This window comes from Pseudopipra pipra, chromosome 7 (genome assembly GCF_036250125.1).
Source record: "Pseudopipra pipra isolate bDixPip1 chromosome 7, bDixPip1.hap1, whole genome shotgun sequence".
In the NCBI taxonomy this organism is placed as follows: domain Eukaryota; kingdom Metazoa; phylum Chordata; class Aves; order Passeriformes; family Pipridae; genus Pseudopipra; species Pseudopipra pipra.
Window position 1 is genome coordinate 7,261,973 of NC_087555.1, and position 23,731 is coordinate 7,285,703.

At 44.5% G+C, this 23,731-nt stretch overlaps 1 protein-coding gene and 1 long non-coding RNA gene across 10 annotated transcripts in view; one reads left to right on the plus strand and one right to left on the minus strand.

The window, feature by feature from the left end:
* FN1 (fibronectin 1) overlaps positions 1–12,794 on the minus strand; it is a 52,928-nt gene extending 40,134 nt beyond the window's left edge. For 4 of the 7 annotated variants that reach the window (XM_064660365.1, XM_064660363.1, XM_064660364.1 and 1 more), the window contains exons 1-10: positions 12,585–12,793; positions 12,224–12,352; positions 10,602–10,739; positions 8,750–8,881; positions 8,487–8,624; positions 5,827–5,985; positions 4,229–4,429; positions 3,564–3,743; positions 1,876–2,052; positions 1,087–1,239 (exon numbers count right to left, since the gene is read on the minus strand). In XM_064660365.1, the coding sequence (XP_064516435.1) occupies positions 1,087–1,239; positions 1,876–2,052; positions 3,564–3,743; positions 4,229–4,429; positions 5,827–5,985; positions 8,487–8,624; positions 8,750–8,881; positions 10,602–10,739; positions 12,224–12,352; positions 12,585–12,741 (1,564 nt within the window). In that variant the 5' untranslated portion in view covers positions 12,742–12,793. Of the gene's footprint in view, positions 1–1,086; positions 1,240–1,875; positions 2,053–3,563; positions 3,744–4,228; positions 4,430–5,826; positions 5,986–8,486; positions 8,625–8,749; positions 8,882–10,601; positions 10,740–12,223; positions 12,353–12,584 lie in introns of all 7 variants that reach the window. The other 3 variants (XM_064660367.1, XM_064660366.1, XM_064660362.1) reach the window with 2 other exon arrangements.
* The window catches only part of LOC135416966 (uncharacterized), a 177,380-nt gene continuing 162,511 nt past the window's right edge, over positions 8,863–23,731 (plus strand). For all 3 annotated transcript variants that reach the window (XR_010431833.1, XR_010431832.1, XR_010431834.1), the window contains exons 1-2: positions 8,863–8,944; positions 10,979–12,293. This is a non-coding gene — a long non-coding RNA (uncharacterized LOC135416966). The remainder of the gene's footprint in view (positions 8,945–10,978; positions 12,294–23,731) is intronic.

The window sequence follows — 23,731 nt, forward strand, 5'->3', positions numbered from 1 at the left end:
GGACCCAAGAGACCCAAGTTCAGTTCCGGAGTCAATCCCAGACCATCTGTCCTTGGGGAAGTGACTCCAGGCTTTCATTCCCCATCATACTTTCCCACACCATGGGCACAGCGTCAGGATAAACCAAGGAGTGCTCAGACTCTCCTGCGGGCACCAAGGTCTGGCTGCTGTGTTTAAACAGCTCTACTTAGATAACCTTTGCCTCTTGAAAAAACAAAGCATCTCTACTCTCCTCATCAAGAAAGACCCCTTTAACTCCAGAATGAAACTGCAGAGAACCAGCTGCATAAGTGGAAAAAGGAGTTCCACAGAACAGAACTTTGAGCAGTGCCTTTCCCACTGTTCTGAAGGAAACACATTTAAAAAATCCCTTCCAAAGCCCTTGGGTGAGCCTTTCCCTATAAATTATATCCCATTTCAGCAGTGGTGTTAAGAGTCCTTTCTTGGCTGTTTGACAGCAACCCCCCTGCCTTTTCCAGACATGAAGCCAATGCTGTGAGCTAGCTGTAGGATGATCAAATGTCTGTGCTTTTAAGTCTTCTTTTTTTGGTACTGCTTAAGCACTTCTCCACTTGGACCACTCATACAAATAAGTAAATAAGAGCAATCTCAGTGCTTTCCTGTCAACTTTTCATACAGATTAGCCAGCAAAGGGCTAATCTAGCACAAAGGAATTGAAAATTTCACGGCAGAACAATAAAACAGAACGGCTCTGCATTCAAACTTCAGACTAGTCTGGAGTTTTGTCTGTTCTTGAAAGGGGGAGGTGCTTCTACTGAGCTCTCCATAAAGTCACAGCAATACCAATTCTTAAAGGTAGACAAAAGAAGGAAGGAATATCTACTGATCAAGCTAATCAAGGTTTGTCTCTGCTTGCTAGTCTGCAAAGGTTGGAATTTACTTTTCCAGTGCATAAACACAGCAGGAATTTCACAGCTCCTCTAATTCCCTTCCTTCTCAAAAGAGAAGCTTGATAATACACAGTTCTTGAGCAAGGGCTCAAACTCAGAACGATGGAAAAGAATATCCATTTCTCCCACCATCCCCCTCAGACTAAAGTGGTGATACCATGGTGCAAGTCAGTACCTCTGAGCTGGGAATAGGCAATGCAGGTCCACTCTCCACGGCCGTTTCCAACACAAGTACATCTCATCATATGGCCCATGTCGTGCTGCTTGTCCCACTGGTCCCCAACACGGTACATGACACCATCATTGGTCGTGCAGATTTCTTCATGGGCTGGGTGAGAAGAAAGCAACAGGATACTTTACATGGCAAGAATTAACAAGATCTTGAGGGCTGAGACCATCTGCAATGCCCCTTCACACCATGTAGTGGTTTCTGCATCTTAACAAGGAAGCTTTAGGTACCCTCTCAATATGGAATAGCTGATGACAGTGTCTAAGTGGAGACCCCTTGCAGGAGACTCCTGATTCATCTTAATTCTTATTTCAAAGCTACTAGAAATAGCTCCTGTACCATGTCCAAGGGGTGCCATGTGAAAGAATCAGTTCTTGTTCCACACATGCCTTCCTAAGAACTCAGCCATTTGAAGACCTATGTGTTCCACAAGCTGTTTAAGGACTCAGATTCCACATTACATCAGTTACCAAAGGCCTTTCATTTCAGAATTGGTAGCCACATTCCCTCTCACATGTCCCCTGCTGAAATCATGGAGATGAGCATGGAGGGTCAGAATGGACCACAGCCTTTTGACATTATTACATCGATATTATAATTCCAGACTTACTCCTAACCACAGGTCAGGCAAGAGGAAGGGGTGAGCTGTGAGGGAAAAGCTTTGGCAGACGCCAGATAAAAACCTCACTTGCACAAAGCACTGCAGTCCAATCCCCTCGTGGCTCTCAGCCTTACCAGCCATGGGGCAGAACCCAAACTTCTGGTCGGCGTCGTAGTTCTCGGTGGTCCCACACCACTTCATGTTGTCCCTCCGTCCCTCCGACGTGCAGTCGGTGTAGTTGCGGTTGTTGTACAGGAAGGGGAAGTGGCACAGAGCACCATTGGAGTTGCCACCCCGTGTTTGCACCAGAACTGTACAAAAGTGAAAAGAAAACAGCTGCAGACGAGGCCTGCGCTCTCCCCTTGCAGGCATGGGAGAGCTTGGGAAAAAAAAAAAGCCACCAGCACTATTTTTTCCCACGTGCACCCTGTGTATTATCCACAGGCCTCTTTTCTTGGCTTTAATTAATTCAGATCTGGAAACATAAGCCTTGCACAAGGTCAGTTCAGTTCAAGCATTGCTTCGGAAGGAGCTGCAGAGTCAGCCATGGGAATTCCTGGGGACCAGGGAAAACCAAAGCTTACTGTGTTTGGGAAGCAGCTTTGCAGACACTTTATCCCAAGGCCTAGGAAATGAAATGAACTCACAGTTCTCAGCACACCTGTATTACCTCACTGAGGCTATTTCCCTGGGGCTCTGAGGAAAATCTCTGCCCTCAGGGAAGGGTTACAGTTCAGTCATGTACAACAGGACAAGCCAAAACCTCTCTGTAGGCTGGAAGCTTCATGTTTTGCAAGCAGCAGTGGAAAGAGGGCTGTAATCTACCTGAACTAATCACCTCTTGGGCAACTCTGCTTTACAAATAATGGGAAACAAGGAGGCATTTACTGAGGTCTTTCTATATTGACATTTCTCTTTTCCCACAGTGTACCACAAGCAGCCTCACTAAAACAAGTATGTGTGTGTGGACAGAGTTTTTTGTGTGTGGACAGAGACAGTGATTTTTGGGTTTTCGTTGTTTGGGTGATTTGTTTTTTAAAAAAACAAAGAATATTATATGTGCTGCAGAGAAAGGCCTGACTTTCATCAGGAAAAAAACAAAACAACTGAAGCAGAACAGAATTTTTTAAAAAAAGGACTGTGCAGTATAAGCAGCAGCATTTTCATGTGGCAACATGAAAAATTCTGTCCCGGGGCAGACCCCAGAGAAGCTGCCTGGACACTGTTCCATGGATGCCTGACAGGCTTTCCAGGAAGTGCAACCACACAGGTAGATCTGTGTTGGGAAGGGAACGCTGACCATGCACAGGCAAGAGGGAATGCTGCTGCATTAGTCATGCCCCAGCCCTTGATCAGAGACCACAAATCACATTAAGATCACTGCTATATATGGCAGCCTGGCTAGATAGCCAGGATGGAGGGAGTGACAGGACTGCACAGACTGTACTCCATGGTTATCCTCCTCTTCACAGCCTAATATGGGCATTGCCCTAAGCAAGTCATTCAAACAAAGCCAAAGTCCTTTAGACCAAAGCTCCACCCTGACCAGGTTCTCCCGTTCTAAGGTCAGCTCAGAGAAGAGAGAACAGGACTCAAAAGGTACATCTGTAGCACCCTGACCACCCTCCAAAGATGTCAAGAGCACACAAGTGCTCTGTCATCAGGCAGCCTTCATTCACAGCACTGCCCTGCTGTGAGGCATGCACAGAGTCCCTCCAGACTGCTGGAATGGGTCAGGCAGCCTGTTCCTATTTTCTCTGCTCCTTCCTCCATCTCTACACAAGGGTCACGTGCATGTGAAGATCCTCTGAGCAGCACTTACCGTTCTGCTCAGTGCAGAAGGAGTATCTCCTGTCCTGCTCGAAGTTGGAAGTGGTGCTGCACCAGAGGTGCCCATCTGTGCGGCCTTCGGTGGTGCAGGAGTAGAAAGTCCTTCCATCGTAGGTGAAGGGCAGAACACAGGGCTCTCCATCAGAATTGCCACCATACGTCTGGGTCACAGCTTTAAAACAAGCAAATCATAGCATTAGACTCTGGTTTAAAGTAATCCCCAAATCTCAGGGCTCTAAAACAGCAACAGCCCCTCTAGGCCAAGTCACTGGCTGCTGGGAACCCACACTGACTGCCATGGACCTGGGCCAACACACACCAACAGACAACTTAACCCCACAGCTGTGTCATTCTTTTACATTCTTTTCTGAACATATATTATTGCAGCTCCATTTGAATGAAGTTATTAATGCTGCTCCCCAAGGGCTCTGTTTTCCCTCAGAAAGTTATATATAACTCAATGGGAAACATTACTGCCCCAGAGAACCAGGCTTTAGATAACCAAATCAACCATTTCTTCACCCCTTGCACCTTTCTCCAGTATTTCTTCCGATGACATTTCTAATACACACACAAAAGAGTCTACTTCAAAATTAAGCCACGGGGCAGTCCTAAAGCCCTCACTGGGCTGGACAGGCTCCAAACACAAAGTCCTACCTATCTCCTGGCAGCTGACTCCGTTGCCCAGGCAGGTGCAGAGCATTTGCTGGCTGCCCTGTGTCTTGAGCCACTGCATCCCCACAGAGTAGACCACCCCGTTGTCAGTGATGCACTGCCCGTAGGGCTGAGGTTGTGGCTGCTGGGGCTGGGGCTGGTACAGCGCGGTCTGCACGTTCGTGAAGCTGGGAGAGCCAGATCCTGCAGGACACGGGAGAGAAGGGAGATGTGGGATGTAAAGCTGCAGAGCAGAACACTTCAGTTAAACGCTGGGGGAAAAAAAACCTCAGGCACTCCGTCAAATGGAAGGCACAACTCTCTCGGTGTCCCGAGACACACTCTAATTATTCCACTTAGCAAACTTCAAAATTAGAAGAATGACTCCCCTTTCTGTCAATGATAGCCTCTAGTTTCCAAGACTGTGGAGTGGCCTCAGAGAGGATTTAGAAACTGCTTTTTGCAGGAATTGTTTAGAAGCCTTTTATTTTTGGGAAAAAAAAAAAATTGAGCTGAAGGAAATGTAAAATAGAAAAACCTAGATCAATGACAAGACAAAAAAAAATTGCCATGAAAGTAGGAAGGTAAGGCAAAAAGGATTAATTTTGAATTTTTCATTGAAAAAAACCCCAAACTACAAATGTATTCATTTACTCTGGAATTTTTAAGCTTTGTCTCCCACAATTATTACAAATAACATGCCAAAAACTTTTAGTCAAAGAGGCCTGTTGTCTACATCATGTAAATTTTTGTTAATGATTCCCACAGGAACCTCCACAAATTCAGCTCTGCTGGAATAGGGGAAATAATAATGGAAACAAAACACTGGCACCCTTGAAGAGTTGTGCATTGTGAAGTTTAGACCTTATGAGAGTCTGAAGTTAACCTGCAGGTACCAAACAGCTAAAGGTCATTTACCAAGAGAAATTTAGTGCAGGTATTGCAGGAAAAAAGAAGTCTTACATTGCAGTCACTGATAAGAAACCTAGATACTTAAAATGACAAAAAAAAGAATTTAGAAGCTGAACACTTAAACCTTGGGCACAAAAAATATGCTATCTATAAACTAGGTAATATTTCATACCAAAATTACAAACTATCTCATGTACATGTATCAAATAGCATTGTATACATTCCTTGACATTTTTTGGTTTTTAAAGCTCAGCCATTAGTAGGTGTATTTATCATGTCAAAGAAACCAGATGGTCTCTGGGATTTAAATTAAAGACATTTCAGGAAAGCTACCCTGAGGCGAATACATAAAGTTCAAATATTAACTTGGAGTGCCATGCTTCCAAGACAAAGATAGTTCCTGTGGATGCAGGGCCCTAGCTGTGATTTACTGCACTGGGATCGGGCAGGGAATCCCATCCACACGTGCCAGACCCATTTGTGCACAAAAACACGGTAAGAATTAATCTTGTCTCCACACACACAAACAAGGAGCACCTCTTGAACTCTGATCCTCTTTGTTACTGACCTTTTCCAGACAATTACACACCTAAATTAGGATGGAACAACTCAGCTCCAGGTCCTAGCCATTCAAAAGGTGCCACTCCCTGTCCCTTTCCCTACGTTGCATGCCATGATGCCCCACTTACCAGTGCTGGTTGTGTGCAGGGACGTATGTCTTTCGCATTTCCACTCCCCTCTGCCGTTCCCGGTGCAGACGCACTGAAGCAGGTTTCCACGGTTATCCTTCTTGCTCCAGTTGTCTCCAATTCTGTAGGAAGTCTTGGTGTCATGGTCATTGCACCGATCTGTGTAAGGAACGTGCCTGTTAGCTGGGTCTGCACGGGATGGATTCACCAGGCAGTTTCTGGCACTGAACCACCCACACTATCAAACGAGCGGGAGTTTATAAAAACCCACCGCGTTTTCTGTAGTCCTCTATTGCAAGCTCTTGATGCACTAAAGACTGCTCTAAACTGCATAGGCTGAGAGCATCAGAAAATCCTGGTGCTTTAGCCTAGGGGAAATTTCCCATTTATTTCCAGAACGCTTTCACTTTGTAGTCATTGTCAAAATGAGCATCATAACATTCCCAGTGAGAACACGGTAAGCTGTGTTCAAAATCAATGTGAAAAACCATGTACTATATTGAAAACATTCCTGATAGTTATTTAAAAGCCATTTTAAACCCGTTCTGTCTAGCATACACCTTTAAAGCCTAAACTTGTTTTAATGTCCCTGTATTCTTCCTTTTTGTGTTGTTGTTTTTGAAAACAGAAGTGTTTCAGCTGGGTCATTTCATACTATACATAGTTCAGGGCTCTCTTTCAGCTGGAAGAAACTAAAACCTGTTTGAGGGCAGTATGTTAAATTCCATTTCTTCCAAAAGAAGTACGCATGAAGCTGAAGTAAGGTTAATATAAGCTGCTCATGCCACACCAGAATACCAGACTTCCTAAATCTTCCTGTTGTCTCTAATAACCCACAGCCTCCAATGAATTGAGTAAATGGGTTCAAAGGACAGTGTAACAAACTACTTTTGTCTGGATGCCAGATCCACATGGATTTAGTTCTTCTTCCATTACAACATTTTACCTACTCGTTCAAGGGAAACTTGATACAGTGGCTCAAATATAATCATGGATCAATGAACATGGATTTATGAAGAACTGTGGAAGGACACATGCATTAAGCCAGATTGCTGAGAGGGCACACAGGACAGAATATGAATGTAGAAAATATGTTAGTAATTTGCAGTGCTAAAGTGACCAAAAATTGAGTATTTGCCAGAAGAATGGTAAATTGGTAAGATATTCCTCACCAATTTCATTTATTCAGATATTCCTCATGATGTCATTTAGCAAATGTGAAAAAAAACCTGTCTTAAGGACACTCTTCTCAAGTTAGACAATGAAAAGCTGAAATGTCTTCCAAGAAACCAGCTGTGATTCTGGAAAATGCTGGCCATAAAAGATAAACAGCAGCAGCATACACTGAAGTGTAATGCCACTTTGTGGGCTACAGGTATCATTTTACACACATAAATTTGAATTTCTCTATTTGATTGCAATTGGAAAACAAAATGAAAAATGAACAGGTCATTATATTGCAATTTCCACTACAATACAACAGGGCAGACCTGAGTTATGGGAAGAAAGCTACTGCCAAATACATTTTATTAGTAATAATAACTCCTCCAAAATTCACAAACAACACACTCTGTTTTATTCATTCCCATTTGACAGGTAATGATTTTTTCCCCATGTGTTTTTAACAGATTTAATATTGTCAAGGCTGGTTTGATTTTTATAGCTTATTTCTCGACCAAGTCTCTCCAGTTCTTCAGTATTAATCCCAACCCTCCTCAGTGTTTTAGTTCTTTACAGGTCTGCTGTTTCTATCAGCAGAAAGCCATTATTTGTATACCTTGAGGCAACTGAATATGAGGCAATTGAAAGGCTACAGAGGAGTTTCTCAAACTTTGCATAACCAAGGTATAAGGTACAAAGTTAAATTTTCTTGAGACAACTGGTATAAAACAGAGATAGCTCCGCTACAGAGCTTGCTCCTAACAGAACTGGAACAGAAGGTCAATAAACAAGCAAGATTTGGGATTTTAAAAGCCCTGTTTGCTTTGCAAATACAAATATAGTGGAATATTTACAGTAATGTTCCTCAGTGATGCAAAAAGTGGTGGGGAGGGTGGGAATCACCTGTGCTGCAAACAGGGGAGGGAGGAGAACTGACAGATGAAAGGTTAGGGCAGACAAAACAAACCCTGGTTTAGCTAACACGAATCAAACAGTAACAGAGAAAAAAAATACACTATTTTAATCTGGTAGATTGTGCTGATGGAACAGGAATGGAATCTTTAAAAGCACCTAATTGTCCCTCAGGAGGCTCCTTAAAAACACAGAAGTGGAGCTAACAGGTAAACCCTCCGCCATTTTGTGGTTCGCCCAACTTCCTGGGAGATGCCTGACTGCGACTCAGCTGGCACACACGTTCCTTAAACATTTCCCTCTAAATGAGATTAAACGCCCAAATAATCCAGCCACCCTGTCACCAGCACTGATCATCAGCTCTGGGGTATATTCCCAGACTCCAAATGGTGAGCGGGGCACCACACACTCCCCTCTGCCCTCAGAAGCGTCTGTTTCCTGCCACTTCTCAGGGGGTGGCCATCCCTCTAGAACTACTGTCACGTGCACAGGGCAGCCAAAGCTAGCAGGACAAAAATAAATAAGAAAATAAATGAAAAATAAATAAATAAAACGGAGCAGCTGGCAGTTGCCAGGCTGGCACTTACTTCTGGAGGTGCAGGTGATGCGGCCACTGCCCTCACCCAGGCAGGTGCAGTCCACCATCATCCAGCCCTGGTAGGGCTTCTCCCAGGTTTCTCCTACTACATAGGATGTCCCGGCCGTGTTGTCGTAGCATCGCTCAGCTATGAGAGGGAAGGAGGGATCAGAGCCCACCCAGGGCATTCCCGTGTGGGGATGCCTCAGGGAAGACAAGGAGGAAGGTGCCACCCTGACTGTGTTGAGGGAGAAGGAAGGAGCAGCCACTCACCTACAGGTTTGCAGGTCCACTCGCCCTTCCCATTGCCCAGGCACACACACTCCAACATGTATCCGCCCGTCTCGTGGGGCCGGCGCCAGGTATCGCCGATCTTGTAGGACTGGCCACCCTCATGGCAGCGATCTGTGGAGGGAGAGAGGGGAGCTGAGGTGAGGGACACACCAGGGACAGCATGGCAGTGACAAGGTAAGGGCCACCTGGCCAGGGGCAGCTGGGCTGGAGGGAGGCAAGGAGAAGGAGTGGGGCAGTGAGGAGAAGGAGGTGGACAGGCTGTGGCTGCCTCCTCTATCACCCTATAAAATGGCGCTCGCCATTTTCCACAGGCACCGCCATTTTCTTTGCCTCCCAGCCCCTGTTCCCTCCTTTCAGCTAACCCCCTCCATGTCCCAAACCACAGCCGAGACCTGGCTGGTGAAAGGGGAATGTTGGGACCTGAGGAGGTGCTGTTTCTCTCTCACACCCCCCTCTCAGGCTGAGGGCTGGTGAGGAAGGGTTTGCCTCCATCTTATTAGCAGTGATGCCACTCAGGCTTCTCTGTGGCCATCCATGAGGGACATGGTGGCCAGGCCGTCATGGGGAGTATAAGGAGGTGCTTGGTGTGAGGGAGGGAAACACAGTGAGGGCCGTTTGCAAACACAGGGTCTTCTTCCATGGATATGAATAAAAAAAAAAAAAAAGGAAAAAACCCACATCCCATCCTTTATTAGGAGCCACTAAAATGTTCTGTGGGCTCATTTATGAAAGCAGGGAATCTAGGAGCTCTGAAGATTGATTCAAAGCCAGTTGCAGTCAGTGAGACTCTCCAGTGAGCTCTAAACCAGGCTGATGATGAGGAAACGAGACTGCTCTTTTGTTTGCAATTTCCTTACTGACTCTTTCTTTTCTTACAACACTTATCATCCCTGCTCAATAAACCGCCATTAAATTCAGAAGGGCTCCACTCTACTTGTTAGATTCAATGCATTATTTTTTTTCCCATGCTACAATGATGGCTGGTTTTTCGAGTCCTCTGTGGCAACGCTATTATAGGATCAGTATGTGTGTCTTAAACAAGAAACTGGATACTTTTAAGAACAAGACTTTTCTCAAAAGGTGCCTCAGAGACTTTGAAATCTCAGTCTAGAAGTCCTGACACAGTGATCTTCATCTGTGCTCGTAGAAAGTGTAATTATGAACTGAAGGGAAATTGTGAACAATTCAGTGACTCAATAAGGAAAGGATTTCCAGACAGAGACGTGAAAGGGGAGCTGGGGAGAAAGGACCAAGGGAAGTAAGGCGAGATCAAAAGGAAAGTATGGCTCAGGGTAGTGAAAAAGGAGTTGCAGAAACACACTAAGCTGCTGTCTGGATATCCAATCCCCATTCCCTTATGGATAAGTGTTGGATGACATTTTTGGAGGATGGAGGACTGACTCTCAGGTGGCATTTATTTATTATCATTTATTCTGAGTAGTCCCATTAATGCTGATGGCGTTATTTTGACTCACTAGCTACAGAGCAGACCCTCATTCTTTTTTCCAGTCAGAAAAACTACTTTCAAAGGTGTGTCTGTAAAGATGCAACACACTCTTGTATGTAGTAAATGTAGTAAATGTACTGGACACTAAGAGTAAAATTTGGCCTATATTTTTACACATAGCACTTGACCTTTTAAAAGATGAATTTGCTTGTGCAAGTGTATGTACACGGGGCAAGGACTTTCAACTCCAAAATTTTGGTGGGCTTTGGATCAACCTCCCCTGCAACTTTCCAGCTAATAGGCATTGGGAATATTGTGTAAATTGCTCTGGAAAATATGACACCAAGGAACAATAGCTCTAGTAATAGGCTTTTAGTTACATACTGGCAATGGTGCAGCTGATTCTCCCACGTCCAGCTCCAATGCAAGTACAGTCCCAGATCATGGAGTCCTTGGGGCGCTCATAGGTCTCCCCTACCCGGTAAGTGGATCCCGTGTATTTGTCAAAGCAAGTTTCTTCAGCTTTAAGGGGGGAAAAAAAAAAAATCAACTTCATGTAACCACACCAGTAACATGTACAGTCAACAGCAACACACATTCCTCGCCTCCACACACAGATATTCCTTTTTTTCCTGGGGAAAAACACAACACCTATCAGTTTCCTTTTTCTTCCTGGGATGAAGCAGCACAGAGGAAGTTGAGTGAAATTTGCCTCCTCGAGGTCCCCATGATGCTGAATAACCTCTTCTTCCCTCCCCCAGTGAGCCAGAAGTTGCTGCATGGCACATCACAGGAATGCCTGAAAGGATCAATCCCAGCTGTTTGAAGCCAACAGTACAGAAGACAGGAGGGAGCAAACATCCCCTGGAAGCTGTGTGCTTTGTCATGTTAATCCTCTTTGTTCTGACTTGGCAAAAACTGAGTGTATTAATCCCAAATTCTGCAGCAGTCCCACCAAAGTCAACAGCAAAGTTCACTACTTGTGAATTGTTCACACTCGTGCATGAGTAAGTGACTACAGAATGTCAGTGCTGCCACCAGACTCAAGATCTGCAACAGCCCAACTTTCTTCACTACTGGACAGATAAAGTTCACTGTATCATAAAGACAAACTTGCTATTGGACTTTGAAACTCTAAAACTTGGAAATGTCTGCAGGAGAAGGAAAGGTAGATTGAATCCCCTTTTATGGAGGAGCAAGGAGACTGAGTACTCCTTAAAATACTCCAGCCCTGAGGCAGGCAGCACACGAGCCTTGCAAAACAGATGGCTGGGACGCTCCCATCTGTCTTACGTGAACACTATCAGCCAGGAACCAGCTTCTCTCTCTTCTATCTCCAGAGCAGCATAAAGGAATTAAGGCAAGCCAGTGGCTTCAGACCAATAAGTACAGATAGATTGCATCTGACAATCTGAACTACACTGTACCCTGGAGAGACGCATCCTCCAGCAGACCTCGCATTTCAACTTCTTTCTGTTACCTAAACTTTTTCTGCACAGACTAAACAATCTCATTTTACACTCAATTATAGAAAGCTCACAGCACGGCCGGGGGGGCTGTGGAAAGTTGTAAGTTGAAATATTTTTAAACAAGCTGACGACACCGCACAGCTATGAAAAGTTGGGGTGAAGCAATCAAACAGCGCAGAGCCAGAGCTGCAAAGTGACTCCAGATTTGAACTTCCCCGTGCGAGTCCAGGAGTCAGTTCAGTTCATTATAAAGAAGAGGTTTGGCTCCAGAATTAATGTTTAGATCCAATCCTCCACAGAGATGAGTGATGTTTGGCTCAGGATTCTGGTGGCAGGCCCATCACTAATGAAAAGCATTTCTTAAAATCCCAAGCCAGATCTTCAGTGTAATTGAGTGTAGATCCCATTACTGACCCTAAGCACCAAACTTCAGCGGAAAACCCAGGCTGCCAGCTCTAACTCGTACAAGGCTTAGCTTACTCGGCACCAAAAGCCATGCCGGGGTCTCGATGCAGACAAAAGGGGCCACCAACTTACGTTCGGGCTTGCTCTCGCAGTTGAACCCTCGGCTCCCACCGTAGCAGGTACAGACCAGCGTGTTTCCCAGGTAGGTGCGCTCCCACTGCTGGTTTATCTGATAGTACCTTCCATTGTCATAGCAGGTCTCTGGAGGGACAGGAGGAGGAGGAGGGAGATGCAGAGGGGGAAGAGAAGGCAAAGTTCGGCGTTACCGAGGGCAGCAGCCGGGAGGGAAGGGGCGCGGAGCGCACACGTGTGCGGGTCCCGCCGAGCCGAGGGGCGACCCAGGGCGAGCGCGGGGGGCACACGAAGCCCCCCGGGGCCACCGGAGCTCCCGTGGCACGGCCCGCGCCCTGCCCTGCCCGCGGGCGGTACTCACGCTTGCCCTGCGCGGGGGTGCCCTGCGGCACCGACGTGGTTTGGGTCTGCGCCTGCCGCCGGCTCTTGCCGCCGGCTCCGCGGCGATGTCCCCCCGCCGCCGCGGCCCCCAGGCAGAGGGCGAGCAGCGCCAGCCGCCACACGGTGCGGCCCGGCATCCTGGCACGGCTGGGCTCGGCTCGGCTCGGCTCGGCACGGACAGCCCGACGGACGGGACGGCGGCGCCGCCCGGGCGCTATATAGGGCGGGCTGGGCGGGGGGAGGCGGCCGCCGCCGCCCCGCCGCCCATTGGCCTCGGCGCCGCCGGGGGCCGGGCGGGGGCCGCCACCGCCCCGCCGGGCTCGCCGGGGTGGGAGGCCCGTCCCCCCTCGAGCAGAGCGGCCGTGCCATTTTGTACAACATCTGGCTGAACAAAATGGCCTTTTTTGGGGGGGAAGGAGAGGCAAACTTTTCTTTTTTCCTCTGAGCAGCGCTGCCTGTAAGCGGATACTGCTCCGTGCAGGAGGAATAATGTTCTGCACAGGGCAGAAGGTGAGGTGTAACATACGGGTTGGAAATAGAAACCCGAGTGATGTTTTATCTACTGCTGGGGACTCAAGGTTAAAAGCTTTCACACCTCACTTGGAAAGAACAGTGCAATTGCATTCCATTCAAAATGAATTTAATACCCTCTTTCTCTGACTTTATTTCTTGCTGTCAAACTCAAAGTCAACTTTGAGAACAAAAGAAAAGTGAAAAAAGAAATGCTAGGTGTTGAACCTTTATTGTGTAGAAAGGTTCTTCAATGTGTTGAGCTAATGTAACTCTGCTGTATGCAAATTTTGTCAACCTCTTCCATCTGTCTTCTTCCCATAGCCATCTCTGCTGCTTGGGGGGGGCTCTCTTTTCCCTAGTTAGAAGGAATGCAGCAAAGCAGAGAGTGTGCACAGTAATTGTGGCTCTCAAGCTGCCACTGAGCAAAGCACAGTGCACATCCCATTCTGGTGCAGCACCTGGACCAGCACTAAGTTCAGATCATACAGGAAGGTTGTGTTGCTGACCACTTTCATGCCTCTCTAGAACACTCTGTCTTGGCAAAGGGATGACTAATCTGAAAACTCTGCTGTGGTTCCTGATGTATTAAAGCAACTCTTCAGAAAAACCCGAGTGTGAAGTGGTTGACAGTATATCGAGACATCTTAAGCTGACCTTTCACAGGTCTCCATAAGAGTTCTTCAGCATGTTAGGCACCAACAAGTTGTTGGTTCCACTTACTGCAAACCCACTTTGTCATCTTTACTGGAATGCAAGCAGTAGTATCTCACAGGGGATGCAGACTGTTACAGCAGGCAGAGTGTGGATCCAGCACGAGCTCTGTTCCAGGAAAGCACGGAGTTGTGACGTCAGGTGTCTGTTTGCAAAGACATTTCTTTTCCTCTGTGTGAGGAGTGCCCACAGATACATTAACACAAGCTTCCCTGATGAAAACTTACTGGAAATTGAAACCTGACCTGGCAATTGAGGTGAGCTGTGGTGAGCTAATTCCCACCTTTCCTAATTTTTATTTTTAGATCCACTGCGCTGCTTTTTTTTTTTCATTTTTTTTTTCCTTTTGTGTTACTGGACACACCATATCCCTCAAAATAATCACAGTACTAAGGTGGCCACAGTGAGAGGGAGCATTAGCTTTTGAGGGAGGACACGTCATCATAAACTAGCAAATACCCAGTTTCTTGAAATGAGAACCTACTTTCAGAAAGTGTTCCCGCTTTTCTGAGACCGGAGATATGAAGCGTCAGCCTCACATTCCAGCTCACAACATAGCTGGAATTCTCTGATAAAAGCCAGGTGAAAAGCACATTGTCAGAAAACGTTTCTATGTGACCGTTGGATGTACTTTATCTTGCCTGCTCCAAAGGAAGCCTTACCACGTGGAAATCATTGGAAAAGAAGAGTTTTCCTCCCAGGAAACATATATGTGCAGTGAGGAGGCAATTTGAGGTCATTTTTCCAGTTACTGTGTAGAGATCCAGTGAGTATGTGAACAGGTCCTACTGCTGCTACTGCCTGCTAATTGAGCTCAATTGACATGGAAAGGGTAATGAGAAGTCTTCAAGGACAAGAGGATTAGGATACATCAAATTTGCCAGGGAAAACCTACTTAAATGTAAATGCTAAGTACAGGTAATCCATAAGGAACAGGCTGTGGTGGAATAAGCAAACATGAGGAAGAAACCTCTGCTTTTAGTGACTATTTGCAAATGGTATTTAAAAGGTTCATATCCCAGGTGTCTTCCCCATGAAGGTTAAATTATCAACAATGACCTCATTTCTGTCTGCTTTGAGTCCTGTTCATGTCATTTTGCACTGCACTGAGGTCTTCAAGGGCAGTATAAGTATTTACACAAAACTGAAAATGGAATTCAGTCTGAAAACTGAATGAGAAAAGACGGTGTTAGCAGGCGTGTCACTGTGTCTAATTCTCTCCACAGCATTAGTTACACAAATACAGGGACAAATGTAAGATTCTTGTTTAAGAAAACATTACTGGAAGCACACAAAACAAAATTACAATTTTCAATGATTTTCAAATTAGTTTCTTGCACAGCCATCATTTATTAGTAGCCAGAAAGAGTCTTAGGAGTCGTATTTCAAGACAATTTAGAGCAGCCTGGTTTCACTTCTAAAGGAATCTCTGACAGTAATTCTGACACAAACATGCAGTAACTTTTATATTGAGTGCTGTTAGCCTTTGTGAGATGTCTCTTATTTATTTTGGGAAATGGATGGAACTCCTTGTCTGTCCTGCTGTCAGTGCGTCCCTCGAGCCAACAGGAAATGAAAGGAAGAGTCACCTGAAGTCTTCCTTCAGATGACATCAGTTTGAATTCATAAACCACCCATCCATGGTTTCCTCATCCAAATAAGGATTAGGAATGTCCCAAACCTCTGCTTTAGCCATGGCTATTCTGATTCATATTCTTGGTCTATTCAGATTTTTTTCCTACTGAAATCCTACCTTTTTGGCTCTTGGCTAAGAAAGGCACATGCCCTTATAAGGTTCTCCTGACTTTTGTTGCTCCATTGAATTGCTCTGCAGATAAACCTCTCCACTGGGTCGACTTGATTTCCTTTACTGCACACGCTCGTGGGGAGCCACACGTATGACTGGGAGCATGGTCTGTCCCCGTAGCCATTCCTCTGCAAATTCCAACAGCAAAGAGGGAAGATGAATCAGTACAGAAAGGACCACGCCAGGTCACTTGTTATTCTAGAAGGAACCTTAGAAAAAAGGCCACGTGGGCTTAATCATCTCCTTCTAAAATTATCACTTATAAGGAACAAGAGTCATAAAGAGAAGAGGTCAGGATTCCTCTCCTTGACAAAGGGAGACCATTAAACGCTTCCTGCAGTTCCCAAATATTTTGCAAGAACTCCTGTTGCGAGCTGAAAATTTCTGAATCATCACAATTTCAAGTCTGTGGTTTTTGTTAGGTCACAGCAAAATTCACTTCGAGGCTGCTGAGGCTCTACTGCACAGTGCTCCATTCACTGCTGAGTGTCTCGTCCAGGAATCCGGAACATCGTTCTTTAAAGGAAATTCATTCCTTCTGCTGGTGAACTGCAGCTTCAGTGAGACGTAACTTTGTGCCGGCTCTCAGAGCAGGAGTGAATTTCATCGGGTATAAATGCTTCATGACAGGGCATTAATTAGATCTTTGGCACTCTCAATGGAAATTCCCTTCTCTTCTCCCTCCCCCCTAGTCCTTCCTAATGAAATGTTTGGTGTCACCGACGCAGGAAAGCGCATTTCTTTTCTCTAGCTGTCCGTGGATTCTGATATTTAGTTTGGTCTACCTGAACTGTTGTAGTTTGCCAGCGATGAGAAACTCACAGCCACAGCTCTTGTTTGGCATTAGGGTCTGCAGTACTGTCTAACCCTCGTGAGCCACTCCCTGCAAAACTGGGGGGGGAAATCAGCTTTGGAAAGCAAGGGGAAAGACATTTCCATTCTGATCCAGGTAGAGGAGCTCTTTTGGGGCTTTTGGGTTGTTTGCTTGTTTTCCTGATTTTTAAGGAGGTGTTTACATCGCATACAAGGGATTTAAGAATGTAAACAGACCCTACCCTGCTTCCTGATGCCAGCTTGGCAAGAAAAATGAGAATTCTCATGAGACTCATGACAATAGGAATCAGCAGGCAAGTGGCATGGGACAGTCCTTTCTTCCCAGGAGAAGCTTCTGGATGGGAAGCTTCAGCTTGAAAATAGCTGAAATAGCACCAGCTTGAAATAGCTGCAAACCCATTCTTCATCACATTTTGAGATGTTTCACAGATGCCTGAAGCCTGTTCATGTTGCCCCAAACCCTTTGGAACTCCCATCCTGATGCCCTGCCGGGGAAGTTCTGAGGCACTTCTGGAAACTTGTCAGGGCAGCTCTGGGAGAGAATTGGTGTTTCAGGATGTGTCACAAACACTGCTGAAACGGGACTGTGGGACCTGGCTTGGAATACCGAGCATGGTGGGGCCAGCTCTCCAAAGATGTTATTTTAGGCAGAGCTGGAACTAGTTTGTCCTGAAGGCCGTTCTCCCAAGTTGATGTCTGCCCTGCTCAGATTCTGGTGGCTGTTTTTATTTAGTCATTATGGGTTTCTAACAATAATTTGACTTTTGAGTAATAGAGGGTTTTTTCTTTTAATGAAAGGACAACAGTTAGTTATGTCCATGTTGTTAGGATCACTTGCATCTCCCTCAAAGCCCAGAAGCAGAGTTGAAACCCTCCCTTTTTCCACAGCAGTTTTAAAAGTACTAAAGCAAAGTGAAATAATGGTGATATCACCACCAGCAGCATGAGGTGAACTTGGCCACAAATTCTGGTGTTTGAGTGCAATTCCTTTTATTCTCTCCCAGTGAACATGGCAAACCACATTGAGTTGTGTTTGATTTTAGGCAGGCCTGGTTTAAATCCAGAAATAAATGTTAGTGCTGGGTTGAGCTTGGCTTGCTGTGAGGAAGTTGAATACACTGAGCAAGCAAACAGCCATTTATTATGATTATTATGGTGGACTGTGTAATGGGTTGAAATTGAGAGTCACAAAGGGCTGAACTAAGCCAGGAGCATCCAGAAGGAAAATATTTTGGCTCCAAGCTGCAGTTTGTCCTGTTTCCTTCTTACCCCTTCCACCCAGCATTATATGGAGCCAAGGACTGTGGACAGTTCTTTTCTGCTAATCTGGAAGGATTTGCTTTTTGTTTTTTTCTTTCTTCTTCTTTTACAGTTAGTAACCTGATTTTTTGGCTGCACTCTCAGAGATGAGAGAAGCTCTCACTTTCACTTGTTTTTCAGCCCTGCCCAGAAGTTCTCATTGGCCTCCTGTTTTACTTTCCAGCTTCTGGGGAAGAACTTGAGTCTTCTCCCTGTCTGTATTCTCACTTTCTTCTTCCTTCCCTTCCACCCTCTGGGTAGCCCAGCTCTCCTGGCCAGCAAGATGTTCCTTGGTTTCTGATGTATTTATTTTAACTTGGCTGTTTCTATGGCCCAGCAATAGTGTCACTTCTCCTGTGGGACTTTCACAACTCTTTCTCTTCTATGGGTGGGAATCCAGCCCAGAGAGAGGCCCAGAATAAGGCAGAAGGGCTGTTTCTCACTTATTCAAACCCCTTGTGGAAGATGAGCTTCTAGCAAGAAGTTTTAGTAAAGCAGGCTGGAGTTTCATTCTGTGTCAATCTGTCAGCTCATATTTAGTCTGAAGTCAGGGCTCCTTAAAGGTGTGATCCTTGTAGGTGGAGCTTTGCCAAGGGAAAGTTTTGGTTCTATATAGGCATAGGTTTTGTTAAGATTTTTCAGCTCCCAAGTCACTTCTATTGGAAATCTCCAACTAAATTCAGGCTGAGAAATGGAACTACCTTGGTCCTATGTCTCATTGCTTAACTGTTTTTGGTGTGGCTACGTTACATCCTAGTTGTGCTTTGATTAATTTTCAGTTGAAAGCTGAACCTCATGGCAAAGGACTTCTTATACTGATTCAGAGAACTTCTGCTCTGCCATTAATCCCTTGAATTAATTCCTTACTTTCAACTGTTGATTACAGTGGGTTAGACTTTTTTTTTTCCTGGCACTCAAAACTGATAATAGTCTGTATATATTTTTTGATTTTGTTCTGTGTTCTGGTTTTGGGGTTTCTTTGCATCTTGGGCTGGCTTGGAGTTCGTATTTTCAGTCTGTCCATGAAATCTAACAGACTTGGAGCTGATGTTTTTCCAACAGCCATCATGTACTTCATTTACTTTTCTGACAATATTTATGGAGTTTGCAGTGTCCTCGCTCTTGAGATGATGAATTATTCTAGTAAAAGTAACTATAGGTGGTTTTCACTGACCATTTCACATAACTCCTTCTGCCATCTATCCTGACACAGCCACAGCAGAGGAGTTTCTTGTGCAAATGGATGTTTTATCACTGAGAGGATTTAGCCATGACATCTGTATGGTTGGCTGAGCTGGAGATGCTGCAACAGGTTTTCCACTGGGACATCACAAGTGAAAACAAGTCAGTTTGCTCAAAACGAGGAGCCGTGCTCATATTCCAGGAATCCATTTCACTACTTCCAAGCATTTACACACTGATTTAAAGCTTCCAAGTGTTTTGCAGGAAAGCTGGTGATTCAGACACATCTCTTCTCGTGCAGAACTCTCCTCTCAAGGCCAGCCAGCACCTTTGACTGCTGGTCAAAGGGTAGTTTAACCTACCCTTGCTTGGCTATACCTCTCCTTTAATGACACAGGAGCAGTGGCCAGGCAGGCACTTAGGAATGTAATGGATGGAAAGCTAAATCCCTTACCTTACAATAAGGTGATTGCAGTCCAGCCTGTTGAACTGAACAATAAAATTCACATTTTTCTTAAATGGAGCAGAATTTAGGCCTGTTAGCAGGTTGATTAAGGTAATGATTAGCATTTCCAAAGACATGGAGACAGAGGGGGAAAAAAGCCTCTTTCAAAGGAAAAAAAAAAAAAAAAAGCCTAAATAGTTTGACACAATCTGGAGAGGAAAGTTTCTCATTATGTTGTCCAGGATAGCTTCTGGTAACACCAAAAAAGCTGAGCATCATTTTTAAGTGAAGTAGGAAGTTTTTCAAAGCTGCATCATATCTTGTGGTCATATGCTAAAAACAAATATCCCAAAGCTCTTGATGATGCATCTGGTGTTTGTACTGATTGAATATGTCCCAAGCCAGCTTTATTTATTGGAGGCACATTTTTACTTGGCCAGGTCATGCAGAGATTGAAGTAAACATTACCTAAATATGTCTCATCAAATCAGGGCATTAATCTGGCTACACTAGTACAAACCCACTCTCTGTCCATTACACATCTGGAAGATTTATAGGTGAAGGTAGAAGCTTCAGAGTCTGGAGATATACATTGCTTCTGCATTTGATTATACTCTCCAGATTTATACACAATGCTGGAAGAGATCACAACTAACTTTCCAGGAACAGCATTCACATTTTCCATAGAGTGCATTAATGTAAAGTGAAGATTACATGCACATAAAATGAAGGGAAAGTTTTTGACAGTAGGTTGCTTCAATAATCAGAAATTGCATATGTAATATTGAAAATAAGTGTTACACACGGCATTTATCTCCTGACAGACAGTTCCTTCTCCCTGTTTTCCAGCTCTATTTCAGTGGTGCACAAGGACATGGAAATGGAAGGCTGCAAAGGGCCTGTATAAATCTCATGTCTTTAGGGAATATTTGCCTGAAATATAACTTTTAAAAATTATTCTTTTTCCCCTCTATCAAATAAAACAGCCTGAGACATTTCTCATATGGAAAATAAATGGGGAAGAGAGAGACATATCTTTGATAGGCCTTTTTTATAGAACATAGATAATCTGGGCATGGGAAAGAAATATTTAAGACAAGAGAATTCTAAGGGTCCCAGGAAAATCAGTACTATTTTCCCAATGTTGTTGTAAGATGGCTCTGTAGTAAAGCTTTGGGCTCTAGAGCATCAGTGTTTAAGCCCCTCTGAAGTGCCTGGCGCTCAGACTGGCCTAAGAACATCCACCTCCCTGTGTTTGAGACCTAAGATTGTTTGACAGGCCAGGTCCAAGAGATGTGAGAGCCTGGGCCTTGTTGAAAGACAGCACAATTTAAGTTTCTCAGTGCCTGAGTCCACATGGCCGTGTCATTCAGGCCCCTGACTGCTGCAGGAACACAGAAACGTTGGCAAGGACATAGATCAGCTGGGGGAAGCAGTGCTGGGCAGGAGGCCACTCAGTGTCCTGAATTCCCTGCTGCTGTTGGCTCCTGGGAGGTTTTGCAGCTGAAAGGCTCAGATGCTGACCCTGCAAAGCCTAATTGAAGTGTGCAGCTTTACCTGCCACAGTAATTCTGCTGTTTGATTTCCCTTGGCTGCCATCCCAGCAAAGGTGGGCGTGTGCTCGGTCCCTCCGCTGTGAGCAGCTTTCAGATACCTCGGTATCCTCAGCATCCACACTGGGAAAGTGTGGAGGAATAAGCTGCATGACAGGGCCATAAATTACATGGAGAGGAGAGGAAATCTTGGCAGTAGATCATAGCTGCTGGAGAGATGAGAGCTATGGCAGACACATGAGGAGAAAAGGAAAGGAAGACTGATATTTGAGAGGAAGGCAGAAATTTTACTACTAGACTTTGTTCCACTGAAATAAGACCATTTCTGACCTTGGTTTCTTTGGGAGCAGGCTCAGTCTCCTAATTTCTGTGTAATTTTTTTCTCCTTTGTCTACCCTCTCGGGGAAGGATCGATACTTTAAGACCATTAGAAACCTGCCTCCTTTATAGAAAAGCCAAAATCCATAAAGTGCAACTGATTTTTAAGCAGGCTGGAGCAATCCCACAAGAGCATTCCTATTGTGTGTGCCTATCCCCAAATCCATGGACTGCAGCTATATCCTTAAATTTGTGTGTCAGCCTTCACAGCATATGGGCCTAAATATTCTTTCCACACCTAGTGTTCATCACAAAGCTTACATTTGCTGTGTAAAATGCATTTTTTTTCCTTTGAAGTTTCATAACCCTTTAACATCCTTATAAATGTGTTTAAAAACTGTGTGACTTTAAGACATGCTTGGAAAACCTTCAAACAATTGCAAATATGCACACCAAAAAATCTGTGCTTGGATGAGGTAATCCACAAGAGGGTTTCCAGTTGGCCTTTTGAAAACCAACTATTTTATATATAAATGTCAATGTTAATTAAAAATCAACACAGAACAGGAAACAAAAACCCATAATGCTTATTGGTTATGATCTGAATACACTGATTAGGTATTTCTAAGAGTTTATTCCTGCTCTTGGAAGCAGTCAAGTTTTTTAAAAGAAACAAACAGATACACCCCCACTGGAGGATGCAGCCCATCAGATGATTTCATACCAAAACCAACACATGGAGAATAATTTTCAAAGACATTGTGGGTCCTTAATAACGAAAATGGAGCATCCTAATCCTTCTGGCATCTGTAAAAATCCCTCCCATGATTTCAGCATATTGGCCAGAGCCCCCTCCCTGGAGAGCTGCTGTTGTCTGCGTAGGTTTATACCATGAATCAGTGAGACCTCAGGAGTTAATATTTGTGTGCTCATGCTCTTAGTTGGCTTTTATGAGTGGTGCTAAATGGCTTTTTAGATCCAATTCTCAGATACACAAAATGTGCCTTCCAACACTGCTGATAATATCCAAGCTGCAGGAGGGAACAGGAAATGGCCCGAGCTTAATCCATCCTCAGGACAATCTTAAACTGATTCATTTGTGGTTGTCCTCGAGTGCCACCCAGCAGGTTTCAGTGCTCCCGAGTTGTTCCAGGAATCTGTTTATTTATTGCTGCTACATAAATTACTGCATTTTTTTAGGGATGGAAGAATATGCCAGAGCATCCCAGGCATACTTTACTACCTTTGGCATGAAAAAGTTACCAAATCATAACACTTTAAATTAGGGATCATATACACATCAAATCAATTTTAAAACCATGCCCCATGGTGTGTCCAGTGCTATATACACCATTTCTTTTTATGAATGCACAGGGCCACTCCAAACATGTCACTCCTTACCTCTTTAAGTCCTTTTAGGTCAAACTTCTAAATGGTAACACATAAATAAAATGGTGAACTTTGCTCACCTCCAGGGAAGGTAACACATTAGATATCACTCCCTGATTTGTTTTGCCTTATTGAAAGATGAGACTTCCTTTGCAAAACTGCTTATTGATGTTGATTTTAAACCCAAGTACAGCTTTGGGGTGTTTTGACCTGGGACTTCAAAATTTAGATTCATATTCAAATTTGCATTCGTGTGTCTACTAAATATATATTCAGTATAAATGAACAAATTACATAATGTTTATTAGGTGGGAACCAGAAGACATGACCTTGTTAAGCTGGTGGCAGGAGAACCAGCAGCAAGGACACCATTGAAAACATCACCTGTGAGTGATGGTTTCCCAAAAGTAAAGTGTTTTTTGTAGGGAAAAGGCTCAGCAAATGCCCATCACTGCCTGGAAATGCCTAGAAATCAGTCTTCAGTCTTTCCTGCTGCAAAGGAATCTGAATGAGGCTGCAAGCAACTGCTGAATCCTGCAAAGGAGAAAGGAAACTTTTCACCTGTCACCATTTACAAGTCACCAGAGGCACTGAAAGTATAAATACAATAACTCCCTGCAGTAGCTATAGCTTTGCAGTGAACTGAACTGGCACCCCAAACCCCTGGGTTAGATTATATGCTGTGCATGATGAATGCTTCTGGTTTAAAATATTCCAGAGAGGACATTTTTTATCTCTCCCCTCTTCCTGACTTCTACCAACATCTAATGAAATCCAGATGCTTCTTGAAATAAAATTGTTGCTACACTGGACCACAAAATTTCTTTTAAAATTAAGGTTGTGGCATTTTTAGCGAATGCTCCCTTTCGCTGCAGGGAAAACACAGATAGAAGGTGTTTGTTTTATCTGCTAACTGTGGTATTATTGCTCCATGGTGCTCTGGTGGACAGTTTCTAATATGGCTTGGATCCAATATTCATAGACAGGTAGATCTTGGAAAAACTTCCCTGAGAACCAGTCGGATTTCTCCCAACCTGGTGTACAGTTACCTGTGTGCAATGACGTGGCCTGAGGAA